General features: G+C 42.1%; 1 protein-coding gene across 1 annotated transcript in view; it reads left to right on the forward strand.

Annotated features, from left to right (window-relative positions):
* Nucleotides 1-5310: 5310 nt before the first annotated feature.
* Aplf (aprataxin and PNKP like factor) overlaps nt 5311-13277 on the forward strand; it is a 48433-nt gene continuing 40466 nt past the window's right edge. The window contains exons 1-2 of the mRNA XM_052720717.1: nt 5311-5618; nt 9943-10014. Of these exons, the coding sequence (XP_052576677.1) occupies nt 5523-5618; nt 9943-10014 (168 nt within the window). The 5' untranslated portion in view covers nt 5311-5522. The remainder of the gene's footprint in view (nt 5619-9942; nt 10015-13277) is intronic.

The following is a 13277-nucleotide window of genomic DNA, read 5'->3' on the forward strand; positions in this document are numbered from 1 at the left end:
GAGTTTCACCTGATGTTGCAAACTGTGAGGGCGGTCATTTGTGAGTGGCAGAAACGGGAACCTGAAAGTTTCCTATCCCCAGTAAGGTGGGGAGTATCAAACATTAAGACCACCTTCAGCTGTGACAATTGCATAAAGTGCTGAGGAATCAGAAAAGGTAAGGGTTTTCATTTCTTCACGTCAGAAGACTGTCACAGCCATCTTGCAGTGATGGCCTTGTACACTGGTGACCTTCACAGTTGTGTTCACTGGACTCTGCAGCTTCAGCTCACATGGAATACACAGGTAAGTGGCCTCAATGGAACTGGATGGTGATAGGCTCAATGCTTATGGCTAGGGCTAGAGTTAGTGTTATGTGACAATCTTTTCTGGAGGCACCTTGTATAGATTCATGTCCCTTCCTCTTTAAGTGTGCCTCTTTGTTTTTTTAGATTCCATACCATTTCAAAAGCCCAGTATAACCAGTGCAAAAGCCAGATGGCCCCTAGAGAATGACAGTGGGTTATGAAGCTAAATAGTTTCTCCCACTTATGTGTTCAACATTGTTGTTTTGACTGAACAACTGGATCAGGATTAGGGTCTTTCCACCTTGCTAATACATTTTTTTAAAAAATATTCTCTTGGATGCTAGATCCTAAGACCAATTTGCATTTACTTGAAATAGTCAAGTGTGTGCCTTCGGAGATCTTTCTCAACGTTCTCTTTGTGGTACTGCTTTTTGTAATGGGATAGTGACCAAGGGCCCTGCTTTTTAAAGGTCTATAGGAAGGTTTCATTAGCTAGATTACATCAAGCTAACCCCAGAGAGTTTTTACAGATTTAGAAAGGCATCTAAAAACAAACAGGTGAATCTAAAGAAATGGGGTTGAGGACCAGTCCACACAAGGTGAACCTGAAGGGGATGAGTAACCAATCTATACAAAGTGAATCTAAAGGAATGGGGGTAGGGACCATCCATACAAAGTGAACCTGAAGGAATGGGGTGGGGACCATTCACACAAGGTGCATGGGGCAGGCTCAGCTGTATGATACCTAACAAAGTCATTTTGAAAAATTTTACAACTTGTTCCTGTAAAACTACCCTAGGTATTCTTGGGGCTACTGGGTAACTGGTAGATTTTCACATCCTGACTCACCCAAATTGTCCGCCACTTATATAACTTGACAAAGATGGGCTCCATGTTGGGTTTGGATAAAAAGACTCAAAAAGGTTTTGGACAGGCTAAGTGTATCCCATGGCACCAGTGTCCTTCCATGTTATAAATGTTATAAATCAGATGAAAACAATTGGACCACAAACTGGCTATTAAAAAATAAAAATGCTGGGCATGGTGGTGCATACCCTTTAATCCTAGCACTCAGGAGGCAGAGGCAGGCAGATCTCTGTGAATTTGAGGCCAGCCTGGTCTACATAGTGAGTTCCAGGAAAGCCACGACTACATAGACACTGTCTCAAATCAATACCACCACCACTACCCCATATAGCCCATATATCTGCAGCTATTAAACTATATATTCTCTGCTCTCTTGGGGGCAGATTAGAAGTTTGAAGATTGGACTGGAGAAATGGCTCAATGGTTAAGAATTCTGACTTTTCTTCCAGAGGACCCAGGTTCAATTCCTAGCACCCACATGGTGGCTCACAACTGCCTGTAACTCTAGTTCAAGGTATCCAACACACTCACATAGACTTACACGCAGGCAAAACACCAATGCACATAAAATAAGATTAAATAAATTATATGTAAAAAGAAGTTTGAAGATTTTCAGATTTCATTATACAGTGTATTTATTTCTTCCAAAGTACATCTGTGATTGTCCCATCCCCATTCAACATCTCCTGTGTAGTGTCCACTTACACGCAATGTTTTACAGATGTGGTATACAAAGATAAATATGATATGTAGCGTAGCTCACACTGTAAGAATGTTCTTTCTCTTGGATTGGTGGACAGACTTGCATCAGCTGATACCAAGGGGTAAGGAGTATTAACTGTCATTCTAGCTAACTTAAGAGTCTTTTATTTTTTCTAAAGATTTGTTATTTATTATGGATACAATATTCTGCCTGCATACCAGAAGAGGGCAGCAAATCCCATTGTAGATGGTTGTGAGCCACCATCGGTTGTTGAGAATTGAACTCAGGGCCTCTGGAAGACCAGCCAGTGCTCTTAACCTCTGAGCCACCTCTACAACCCCAACTTCAGAGTCTTAATGGAACCATTGGTATTAGGATTATGAATCTTTCGGGAGTAAGTAAGAAGAGTGACAATTTGCAGTAATCTTGTGGAAATTGGTACTGTGTGTGTGTGTGTGTGTGTGTGTGTGTGTAACCCCAACCTTAACCTTTCACCAGTGGTCTCTCCTGGGCCCAAGCCTCAGCTACTCTCCATGACACCTTAATGCCTTCAAGACAGGTACCACATTACCTAGTTCGGCTGCCAGCATGAGGAGCAGCCTCGGTCCCCTCCAGACCACAGTTTCTGTGTGCTGACCCTGAGGAAATACTTCCAGATTTCACCTCAGTGATGCTGGACTCTTCTTACGACTAATATCTCAGCTCTGGCTAACCGGTGTAGACTGTCCCAGCAGAGCAAAGGCATCCCTTTAGTGCTGCTGGTCTCCTGTTAATCACAGCTGAGTTTTAGCTCCAGCTGACCATAAACTACAGATTCCTGACACATAATATCACACAAACTGCCATGATAGTCTTTGGCTCCTCTGAAGCCGAACCAACCAGGCCTCCATCAGCTTCACTGCTCTCAGCATTATCTCCCAGGCTCCCACAGAACAGCCCAGTAAGCTCTAAGCATTCAGTTCCTTTTCAGCCCAAAAGCCCAAAGTCTCAAAAACAACATGGTCAGGTCTGTTACTGCAATATCCCACAAACCTAGTGCCAGTTTCTGTTCTGGTCTAGGCTTCTATTGCTGTGATAAAACACCATAACCAAATGAAACTTGGGCGGGAAAGGGTTTACGTCAGCTTGCCGTTGTAACACACTATGATGTAACAGGCCCCTAGACCTTAGTACAACTGATGCCGTGATGGAAGTGCCATTCAGGCCTTGGAACCCAGGACATAGGCAGCACCACCTGCCAAAGCAAGAACAAAGACCTAACCCAGCCAAGTCCATAGTTCTGGGAAAGTCCTTAAATAGTAAACTTGCTTTTTGGCTTCCCTAGTTCTGATTCAGGCTAACTGAGGTCTGTCAACCCAGGGTGTGATTTTGTGCTTAAAAAAAATCACCCGAGAAAGGCTTGGGAATGCATTCGGGTCCCGAACACCAATGTAGTCACCGGCTGGCTAAAAGACTTTCTATTGGCTTGAACCCATGCCTGAGTGGTCTTCTCTGGTGGATACCTCACGTCTCACAATCATGAAGGCAAGTCAGGGCCAGAACTTGAGGCGGGAAGCTGGAGGCAGGAACTGGAGCAGAGAGCGTGGAGAACCACTTACTGGCTTGTGTGCACAGCCTTTCTTCCATTTTTTTTTTTTCCAGTTGATTTTGAGACAGGGTCTCACTATGTAGCCCTGGCTGTCCTGGAATTCATTATATAGATCAGAGTGGTTCCAGACTCATGAAGATCCACCTGCTTCTGCCTCCCAAATGCTGGGAAGTTCCATCACACCTTCTACAACCCATGACCACCTGGCCAGGGGTGGCACCAAATCAGTGAGGTTGGCCTTGTCAAATCAATCATTAATCAAGAAAATGTCCCACAGACATGCCCAGGGGTGCATTTTTGTGCAAGTGGGAGATAAAGATCTAGTTTCATTCTTTTATGTGTAGGTAATTAGATTTCCAGGCATCATTTGATTTAGAGACCAAAGATCAGGTTTGCTCTAGATGTATAGGATTACTGCTGGATCCTCTGTTCCACCCCCACCATGCTATGTTTTGTGCCAATACCACACTGCTTTCATTACTATAGCTCTGTTGCATAATTTGAAATCAGATATTGTGATAACACCACCATTTCTTTTTTCCTTTAGGATTGTTTTGGACATTTGTGGGTCTTTTGTGTCTCCGTATTAATGTTTAAATTGTTTTTCTTAGTTCTGTGAAAAAATTTCATTAGGAGGAGGGACAAAGAGCTCCAGTGACCCTCAAGTCCATCTTCAGCCTCCTAAAGCAAGGTTTAAATAGAGGGCCGGAGTCATGAATATCTGAGCTAGGGTGTGGCCCTGCCCGTTACTGGGGGTGTTGCCCTTGCTCCAGCACCGTGTTCTGACAAGTTGATGGGGCTGTGTGAAATCTTCTTTGGAGGAAAACTCTCTCCTCTGGCTAGGCCAGGCTTTAGGCTTTTTCTTCACACAGCATGAGCTTACTGGGGGAAATTCCAGTCTCTTAGGACCCATTGTTCTGATAGGACACAAGTGTCTCTTTAGAATATCTTCATCCCTACCAGGCTGGTTACGAGGTGGCCTCTTGGGGAAAAGAAGATCTTGTTGCCTTAGGGATGCATTAGGCATTCCGACTCCAACTCTGTTGCAGAGTCCTGCCTGTAGTGCAGGCCAGAATACGGAAGGGAAAGCCTTGCTGAGTCTGGACTCAGCCACAAGAAAGGAAAAGATCCGAACAGGGCAATGCCAAACTCTGGGCCAGGCTTCCTCCAAAAAGAAAGTCCCCTCTAGCTGGGAGCCCTGAGCTTAGCACATGGCTTCTCCATAGGAAACACCCTCACCCACCCCCACCCCCCACCTCCGGTATATTCACTTCCCACAGGTCTCCCCCATTTCTTTTTGGTGCCTCTATAGATTCCCAGCGAGAGAACAGGCCTCCTCTATAGAGAAGGAAGATTCTCCGGCTCCGCGGGCCAAGCGCCTAAGCCAGGCTTCTGCCGTAAAGAAGAGAAGGCCCACTGGCGGCAGATCCCTGACTGAGCATGGGACTCCTGCACAGCAAAGAAAAAACCCTCCTGAGGCTGAACCCTAAAAATCTAAGTCCAGGCATCCTCTTTGGGGTAGGGAAGACACTCCTGCCACTGAGGCCTTATTCTAGCCCAAGCCTCCTCCTTACAGAAAGGAAAAGAACGTCCTCCTGTCGGGAGGTCACAGGGCCACCAGGCCAGCGATGTGGCTGTTTAAACACCCAGGTAAAAACTCTCCACGAACCTTGACGTCAGGACTACTGTAGCGGGTTCCGCCCACCCCCGCAACTCGAATCTGCACAGGCGCAGAGATGCTCATATTGCCTTCTGGGATTGGTAGTTTTTCTATGAGGCCTGCCCTCCAGAAAGGAGCGGAAGGGAGGGGTCAAGGACTACAAGTCCCAGCGTTCCACGAGTTCTGTGGGAGGAAGGGCTGTGTGAGCTCCAGCTTTTAAGGAGTAGTTTGGCGGTGAGCTGACGGGGAGTCCCTGCTTGAGTCACTGGCTTGCGTGGCGTGGTGATTCCGGAAAGGGAGGAGGCTCGCTCACCAGTGAAGGAGCCTCAGGTCTCACACCCCTCCGGGACATGCCCCGTGTGTCTCGTGGTGGTGGCTGCGAGGCATCTCCTGGCGAAGAAACCTGCTGTCATCGCCATGTCTTTGGACTTCTTTCTGCAGCCTCTGGATGGCGGTCCCCGGGTGCCCGTGGGGCCGGGGCAGACGGTGATAGGCCGCGGGCCTCTGCTGGGAGTAAGTGTGGGAGGTGCTCCCGGGCTCGGGCAGCCGGAGTTTGCTCAGCTGAGGCCCTGTCTCCTGTCCTAGGGAACTCCACGGCTTGGCTCCGCTTGTCAAGATTTTAGTTTGAGGGCGGTACGTTTTCAGTCAACGTTAGTCAACGCACAGACATTTCTTTTTGGTATCTGTAAAAAGTACTGAATGTGTTAACATCATTATCATCCTCTCCAGCTGACAAACCAGGGTCAAATCCAGGTTGAGATAACTAAGTTCGGTTATAAGATGTAAAATGTAAACAGACACAAATAAACAAACAAAAACCCTATTAGCTTTTAAGGGCCAGTATTTTAGTTACTCCAAGGTTAACGTATTTCGTGTTGACCTGAAAAACTTAACAATATTTACAGTACTGTGTGGCCCATTACAGAAAAGGTTGGTTAACCCAGTTAACTCTTTCTTTTTATCCCCTGGCCTCGTCTGCAGGGCCAGTGGATCTTATCATAATAGTAGTAGTCCTTTCAGTAATATCAGTAATTAACCCTTAAGTAGTCTGGGTAGTGAGCCAGTCATTGGTCTAAAGAGATAGTCTAATTTAAAGTCAGGTGCTTTTTATTAGCCTCGTTCAGATGAGAAAGTTGAGCTATAAACTGGTCATTAAAAGATGATACATATACAAATGGCCACTAAGCTATATATTCTTTCTCCTCTTTGGGAAGATTAGGAACCAGAACATTTGCAGATTACACTATGAAATCGTATTCGGTAGTATCCCACCATTTGGCATTGCCACAAGACATACCATTTACAAAGGCCACTCTAGAGATCCTGGCAGTCAAGTAAGAATATCAAAAGGGGCTGGAGAGAAGGGTTAGCTGTTAAGAACCTGTGGCTTCTTGCAGAGGACTGAGTTCAGTTCCCAGCACCTATGTTGGGCCGTTCACAACCACCTGTAATTCTGCCTCTCCTGGCACTTCACACACATGCATATCCTGACATATATAATAAAAGATAAAACCTTAAAAATCACATCACAAAAAAAATCCTCAGTGTTTTCAGTAAGTTTATGATCTTTTTGGTTGGCTATGTTTATATCTATTTCCCTAATTATATCTGTAACCCCCCCCCCCCCGTGCCATATCTCCTATAGTGTCCACTTTGTGCACACCGTTCGATGACTGTAGCACTGTAGGCACACAAAGATGAGTGAGGCATACAGGGTCCCCGCCCTGCAGGTGTTTTGTCTTGGGTTAGTGGAGCAGACCTGGGTCAGCTCATACCAGGGTATAAGAGTGTAGTCAGATGGCTAGTTTCCAGCGTCCGTGTGGAGCCGTTAGTCGTAGCTTTAAGGCTGTTTTGGGAATAGGAAAAGTGGTGCTTGAGGTTGCCCTTTGTATGCTGGCTCTAGGGGTGTGTGTGAGAGAAGAAACAGGTATGCATGGCACAGTATGGATGAAGCGGAAGTTCACATGCTGCCTACCTCTTCCCCACGGTGATTGTGTACATCTTTACGTAACACTGCGTAGTTTGCCTTAGTTTGTTGGGTGGCACACAGGTTGGGAAGAGTTTCCTGGGAACGTGCTTCTTTTGAATGAGGCTAAACCTGCAGCGCAGCATGTACTTCCTTTGGTAGTCAGATGTCGGAGACTAACCTGCTGTAGCTTGCTTCAGAGGGGCAAGAAATCCTGCCGCCAGTGCAGACTACTATGGATTTGGTGAGGACAGGGGTGGATTTGGGCCTCTGTTTTATAAAAACAGGTCCTGCCATGGTTTCTTAGCCCTGCTAATAAGAGATGAGCCTACCTGATGGCTGGTTTTTAGCAATAGCAAAGGCTAGAGACTCAGCAGCCAGTTTTATCTAGTCAGAAGTTAAACTTTCCTCTTTAAGCATCTTTTTTGGGTTCCTTTTCTTCTGGAAAGATGGACTGCCGTCATCTCCCACCTGAGTGCTATTTTCTGTATTCTCACTGACCTGCTTTCCTGTTTTCTTCCTCCCTTCTTTCCCGTTACCACATGCCTTTCCTGCTCCCACATAGACTGTCAGATTGCTGTTTCTGTCTTTCTTGAGCATGTTAGCTGCAGTGTTTTGTTCTTTTTTTTTTAAAAAAGCATTTCTTTTGATTTATTATGTATACAGTGTTCTGTCCATATGTATGCCTGCAGGCCAAAAGAGGGCACCGGATCTCATTACAGATGGTTGTGAGCCACCATGTTGATGCTGGGAATTGAACTCAGGACCTCTAGAAGAGCAGTCAGTGCTCTTAACCACTGAGCCATCTCTCCAGCCCCTAGCTGAAGTGTTTTGTAATCTCTGTTTCCTGGTTGTACTTTAGTCACTGATATGGTTTGCTCTAGCTGTTGCTTTCTTTGGCTTCTTGGAGGATGTGTTGGTGTGTTAGAATTTAGGTTATTTCAAATGTATTTGTTTTTAAAGACAGGGTCTCTCTCACTACATAGCCCAAGCTGCTCTTGAACTTGCAATTTTCCTGCCTCACTCCCAAGAGCTGGGGTTATGGGCATGCAGCCCTGTACCCAACAAAAACACTTTTTTTTTTTTTTTTTTTTTTTGGTCAAGAGATGTTTGTAATGAAATAAACCGAGTACCCACTAGAGGTCACACTATACTTTTGTGTTATTCAAAATATCCTTTTCTTCCTAGTGTTAAGTCTGTTAAAAGATAGATTGGGATTAGATAGTATAAAAAGGAAAGAAAACTAAGGTAGACTATTAGAGGAAACTTCTTTGTATATCGTGGTTTTATCACAACATTCCTCTGACAGCAAATCCATTTGTGGTGAAATAACAATGAGATCTCGATACTCAAAATAAAAATAGGAACTTTGTACTCTGAGCCGCAGAGTAATTTGTATTTCTGTTATTGCTTCTGAATGGTTTTATTTAGGTATAGTCATATGTAAATGTTTTCTATATCATTTGTTTTTATTAGAGTAAGGATTTTGAACACTGCGTAGTCTGTGAGTGACTACCTAAGTTATCCAATCCTCTGGGCTTTCAGTATCGGGATTTGTAAAGTGAATAATAGCTGCAGTAGCTTTATGGTAAGTCCCAGTATGTAGCTCAGCATGTAGCTTATTGAACGATAAGGTGAGTCATTAGTAACTGCTGCTGATTCTGTCCACTCAGGGACACGTCACAAAACAATGACGGAGTCTTTAAACTTTGATTTTTTTTTTTAAGTTAGTATAGTTACTTCTTTGAAATAGCCATATTTTAAATGAGGCTTTGAAGATATTTTTCCTAGAAATTATTATGTTTTAAATTAACTGTTTTTTTTGAACTAATTACTTTTTGTGGTCCTCACATTGTTGTGGCCCTGTACATTTAGAGTCATTAAGTGTGGAAGTGCTACATGATTTTGAAAAATGAGTACTGATTGGTGACAGTTTCTATGTTTTTGCAGCCTTAATGGGTTTAATTTTATCTATACATTGCTATAGCATGCTTTGAGAGATAATGTTGGTCCTGCTGTATATAATGCTAGACTTCATGTGTTTGATAGTAAATAAACTAATCATTAGACTGGTCATATCGTCATAATGTCATATAGTTGTTGCTTAAGATGTTTTTATCATGTATCAGCCAGGGATAAAAAAGTTATTCTCAACTATTACGTTTACAGTGAGGTGGGAAGGATGATCATTTCAGCATTTAAAACAGAAGCAGTTTTGAACTTTGGTGTGGGTAAATAGTTATGAGTGTAAATTGACCATTGCTGACTCAAAGCAAGAAGTAATTATATTGAAGACATAGATGTTGATCTTTTCTTCACTGTAATGTTTGACTTGGGCTGTTTCCCTCCTGCCGCCTTCTCCTCCTCCTCCTCCTCCTCCTCCTCCTCCTCCTCCTCCTCTTCCTCCTCCTCCTCCTTCTTCTTCTTTAAACTACCACACGCGGCCCCAGAACAGGAATGAGGTTGTTGGATCTGCGTCTATCTAACCTTGTGGTCACACCCTTCACATTTACCGCTTAACATTTAGGACAAGCTGAAATTTTATATTTGAAATGTTCCCTAACCAGTACATCCTGAATATTTTCTTACTTGGTAGATTTTACTGGAAGGAATCCTCTCTAGATTTCATTGTAGGAATTGGGATGTTTGGGGATGTGTAGATCCCAGGTAGTCATTTACTCTTTAATGATTTGGGTAAGTCCCCTCTTCTCTTCATTGTTTCGTTATCTGTTAAATGAGGGCAGTTGTTTGACATGTAGTTATTGAGTTAATAATATATTTAATGTCTAGCTACTAATTTCATAGCTGTTGCTAAGGGTTTTGTTTATCTTTTAAGGAGGTAGCTAAATTTGACATGTTTTCCCCTTGTAGATAACAGACAAAAGAGTATCCAGAAGACATGCCATTCTAGAGGTGGTGGGTAGTCAGCTTCGAATCAAACCAGTGAGTATATTGATTCATTTTTAACCCTTTGCCTCTTGCCCTTCTACCATCTGATTAGAGATGCCTGTTTATTCTAAGGTTTGGAAATAGGGAATTTATATCAGAATCTATTTGTCTCATACTTGCAAGGTAAATTTCTAAATAATAAACTGTATTTCTCATAGTACAGAGCTGAATTTGAATGGTTAGATTTAATGGAAAATGATTGCCTGTGTGTAAATTGTAATTTTGTTCGTTACTAGATTAGCCAAGTAATTCCCAAAAATACCTGTAACATGGGTAAGGAAGAACACTTCCTCTGTGAGAAACCTGAGCTCTCATCCCTAGTGCACATGTGAAAAGCTATGTGTGGTAGTTTGAAAGAAAAAGGCCCCTAAAGGGAGTGGCATTATTAGGAGATGTGCCCTTGTTAGAGGAAGTGTGTTACTGTAGAGGCAGGCTTTGAGCTCTCATATATGCTCAAGATACTATCCAGTGTCTCAGTCTACTTCCTGTTGCCTACATATCAACGTGTAGCAACTCTTTCTCAAGCACCATGTCTGCCTGCATGCCATCATGCTCCCTGCCATGATAATAATGGACTAACCCTCTGAACCTGTAAGCCAACCTCAATTAAATGCTTTCCTTTATAAGGGTTCACTGCAAGATCACTTGTCATAGATGAGGACACTAAAATAAAAAGATGAAGCAAACGGTCAGCCGATAGATAGTGGAGGAAACTCTAAGCTTACACTTCCTCTCAGACAGAGAGAAGCTAGAGATATCTGAATGGCATGTCTCCTCACAGCAGTAGAAACCCTAACTAAGACACCATGTGCGTCTGTAACCATAGTGGTAAAGGGAGCTGAGACAGTGTACCTGCAGCTTGCTGGCCAGCTGGCCTAGCTAAAAAATGGTGAGTTCTAGGTTCAGTGAGAGACTCTGTCTCAAGAGAATAGAGAAGAAAGTGATAGGACACCTGAGATCCTCCTCCTGCCTCCAAGGGACACGTGCAGTGTTCCTCACCCCCAAACCAAAGAATGCCTGTAGCTATGTAATGTGTGGTTTTATGGGAACAGATGAGGTAGTAAGTAAATTCACTTCAGTGTTAGAGGATTTTTATCAACACTTTTCTATGATTCTTTGTATAGAAGTGAATATTTGTAAATTGTGGAATGTATTCTATTTCATTGTTTTGTAGATAATTTTCACTTAAAGCATTTTCTGTAGGCTGGACTTTTAATCCTTTGCTCTATAGCCTGAGCATCAGTGTTTTGCAGGGGTGATCCTGAGACTATGTAACTATTCTCTTTCAGTTGCAAACTCCTTTGTATATGAGAATGGGTTGTGTGTATGAGAATTCACTTTGGAGTATTTTATTTGTGGTGAAATAAATATTATGGAACTAAATCCACTGATTTATGACATTTAAGCCATTTTATATTTTTACCCCCATCCTTGCTTGTGCTCTACTTCTGAGCTATACCCTAGCCCTGTGATTTCTATTGTATAAGTCATTACTTGAACTGTTGTTGCAATGATAGCCTATTAAATTAAGTACTGGGGAAACTTTTAAGTAGAACTGAATTTACCCTATCTCAACCCTGAATAAATAACATTTTAAAACTTTGTATGCTGTTCTCATGTTGTGCTGAGTGCCTTGACAATGTGTCAGTGTCATAGTTAGCACCCCTGGAGCTCAGCAGTAGTGCATCTCCGGATCTTCACTTTCTTATTTTCCTTAGTTGAGATCACTTAAGCTCACTGACTATGGGGAGTTGGACTAACTTTGTGTCCCTGGTATTTACTGTAATGCCAAACTGGATCAGGTTCTTAGTACAATTGAATGCACGAGTCAGTGTTGTGATGAGAAGTATAATATGGAATTTCTGGAAGTGGGTATATTGCGGGTTTTTATAAAAGTACTTGTTTTTCAGTGCCCAATTTCTAATACTCTTCTAATGAACTAATGAAATAAAGAAGTTTGTTGTTACTGAAGCACCTTTAGGGAAGGAGTCAGGGGTATTTTGGTTCCTGTTTCTGCAGAATGTTGTTTAGACTTACTTCATTCAGAAAAGGAAGGGTGGATGATGACATATCTGGCCCCAAGTGAAAGCTATGTGACAACACTCAACATTCTGCAAGGTTTTGATCTGTTATCCTCTAATCCAGGGACATGACAGGAGGAATACACACTGCACTTTAGTTTTGGATTGGTAGATCCTTTGAGTTGTCTTGATGATTACATTTCTTTTTTTTTTAATTAACTCTTAGACTTTTCTAGATTGTATTAATATTCAAATCCTACTGATAATATCATGTGCAGAGAAATAAACCAATATGATTTTTACAACATATGTATGTTATGGGATATTTGATTGCACTGTGATACTCTGAGACTGTTAATAAGGTTAAACCTTGAATCAAGGGGCAGAGTCCACAACTAGCTGACTGGAATTAGCCATAGAGATTTTTGAGGGCCCAGATAGAGAGGCACAGGAAGAGACAGGGAGAAGCTTGAAGAGATTCATGGCCCTTTTGATTTGGGAAGGTGGAGAGAGAGGGTCAGCTAGAGGTTCTGTGGCTGCTTTCTTGATCTATCAGGTTTGTACCCCAATATCTGATTCCTGAGTTTTTATTAATAATAGAACAATTTAGGTAATTGCTTCACCTAAATTTCCCCCTTTTTGTCTAAATAAAAAAGGAAGGTTTTAACTTTAACATAGTAAAACTATATACTTTAAAAACAATTATCAGTAAGAATTATATTTACAATTTCCAATCCATTCATATTTGGCAAGTTTGGAGAAATTACTCTATTATCTATCCTATCTTGATGAGTCCAAAGTTTTATACCTAAACCACTTTCTATCATAACTTGTATTATCATCCTAAAAATACCTTTTTAGACCTTGAAACATTTTCTTAGATAAACAACTTAAACTTTTATGTCTCTCAACCTTATAAATTTTACATCTCTTTTATAAGTTTCTTTTCTGATGTGTAACTATAGAATCAGCCTTTTCAGAACTCAAAACAGCTGCCCATTGAAACCCTGAATATGTATCTATGGTATGGTATACATACTTTAATTTTCCAAACTCTGCAAAATGAACCACGTCCATTTGCCAAATTTCATTTCTTTGAGTACCTTTTGGGTTTGGTAATGAAGTTTGGTTACACAAAGAACAACTAGGACATTTTCTTATAATTTCCTTGGCTTATTGCCAAGTGATAGAAAAATATTTCTTCAAACCTTTGCTATTAACATGGTTTTTCTTATG

Source organism: Peromyscus californicus, unplaced genomic scaffold, assembly GCF_007827085.1.
Source record: "Peromyscus californicus insignis strain IS unplaced genomic scaffold, ASM782708v3 Scaffold_6__1_contigs__length_162567912, whole genome shotgun sequence".
NCBI classification, from domain to species: domain Eukaryota; kingdom Metazoa; phylum Chordata; class Mammalia; order Rodentia; family Cricetidae; genus Peromyscus; species Peromyscus californicus.